Source organism: Ailuropoda melanoleuca, chromosome 1, assembly GCF_002007445.2.
Source record: "Ailuropoda melanoleuca isolate Jingjing chromosome 1, ASM200744v2, whole genome shotgun sequence".
NCBI classification, from domain to species: Eukaryota; Metazoa; Chordata; class Mammalia; order Carnivora; family Ursidae; genus Ailuropoda; species Ailuropoda melanoleuca.
This window is the reverse complement of record NC_048218.1, coordinates 107746767-107748011: the sequence shown is the minus strand read 5'-3', so window position 1 is coordinate 107748011 and position 1245 is coordinate 107746767. Positions and strand designations below refer to the sequence as shown.

Genomic DNA, 1245 nt, shown 5'->3' with positions numbered 1-1245 from the left:
GGTGCAGCAAGCAGAAGTCCAGTATCTGCACTTGATATTGTCACACTAGGCTACTTGGTATAGATTGCTTTTAAAGATTTACCACCCAACCATAAGAACAAAGTCACTGTGTAATCATTTAAAAAACAGTGTTTCCTGACATACTTATACTGAGTACTTCAGACTATTATAGTTCCAGCTTGGTGAATAATGGCATATGCACAAGTCTCCATACCCCTTATCTTTTGGCCCAAGGTTTGGTCCACTGCAGCATGCAAGGCCTATTAACATAGTAATCTGTGCCAGCTGCATGAGCCTGCATTTTGACTAAGTATCAGCTAAATTTTTTTAAAATCATGTTCACTTAGCCAGCATAAGTACATCATTAGCTTTTGATGCAGTGTTCAAGGATTCATTAGTTGCATATAACACCCAGTGCTCATCACAACACGCGCCCTCCTTAATACCCATCACCCAGTTACCCCATCCTCCTACCACCTCTCTTCTGTAACCTTTGGTTTGTTTCCCAGAGTCCAGAGTCTCTCATGGTTTGACTCCCTCTCTGAATTTTTTAAAGCCTCTTCTTACAAAATGCTGCAACCAACCAATCACAAAATTTTACTTTGTGATGTCTTAAGAGCTTTCATGTAGGCTCCGATTTCACGCCTAACTTGCTTGAGGATGACAATAGCCCGGCAGGGTGAAGAATCACTGTGGGATTTGTTAACTGTTTTATTATCATATAGGCATGAACTGTTGTGTTACAACATCCATCTTGGAATCCGTGTAATTCAGAAATGAGTCACTACTGATGCAATAACTTTTGAATTAAAAATTAGCTTCACCCTGCTATGATGATCGTACAGCACCCGAAAGCCTTCCCAATCTACAGCTGTTCTGCTACTTGTTAGTTAGGATTTGTGCAAATGCTTTAATCTCAACACATGAAGAGCCTGGAGAAAGGAATATCATGGGGTTCAAAGCTCTGTGTTTGGGGCTTTTTTGTGCTTTCTTTGCCTCTCGTATGTATGTCCCTATACCGGGTGACATTGAAGAATACTGGAAAGTAGCAGCCTTAGATATATTTGCTAAAATTTGCACATTTATGGTAAGCATTGTGTTTTTTTCCTTCTGGATATTGGAATGTCTTGTTGATAAAAATCAGGGCGTATGAACTTTTTCTTTTTTTTTTTTAATTTTATTATTATATTATGTTAGTCACCATACAGTACATCTCCGGATTCCGATGCAAAGTTCGATGCTTCA

The 1245-nt window shown here is 39.1% G+C and overlaps 1 protein-coding gene across 1 annotated transcript in view; it reads left to right on the top strand.

The window, feature by feature from the left end:
* The first annotated feature begins 949 nt into the window (after positions 1-949).
* AADACL2 (arylacetamide deacetylase like 2) overlaps positions 950-1245 on the top strand; it is a 24449-nt gene continuing 24153 nt past the window's right edge. Inside the window, 1 exon segment of the mRNA XM_002916349.3 lies at positions 950-1087. Within this exon segment, the coding sequence (XP_002916395.1) occupies positions 950-1087 (138 nt within the window).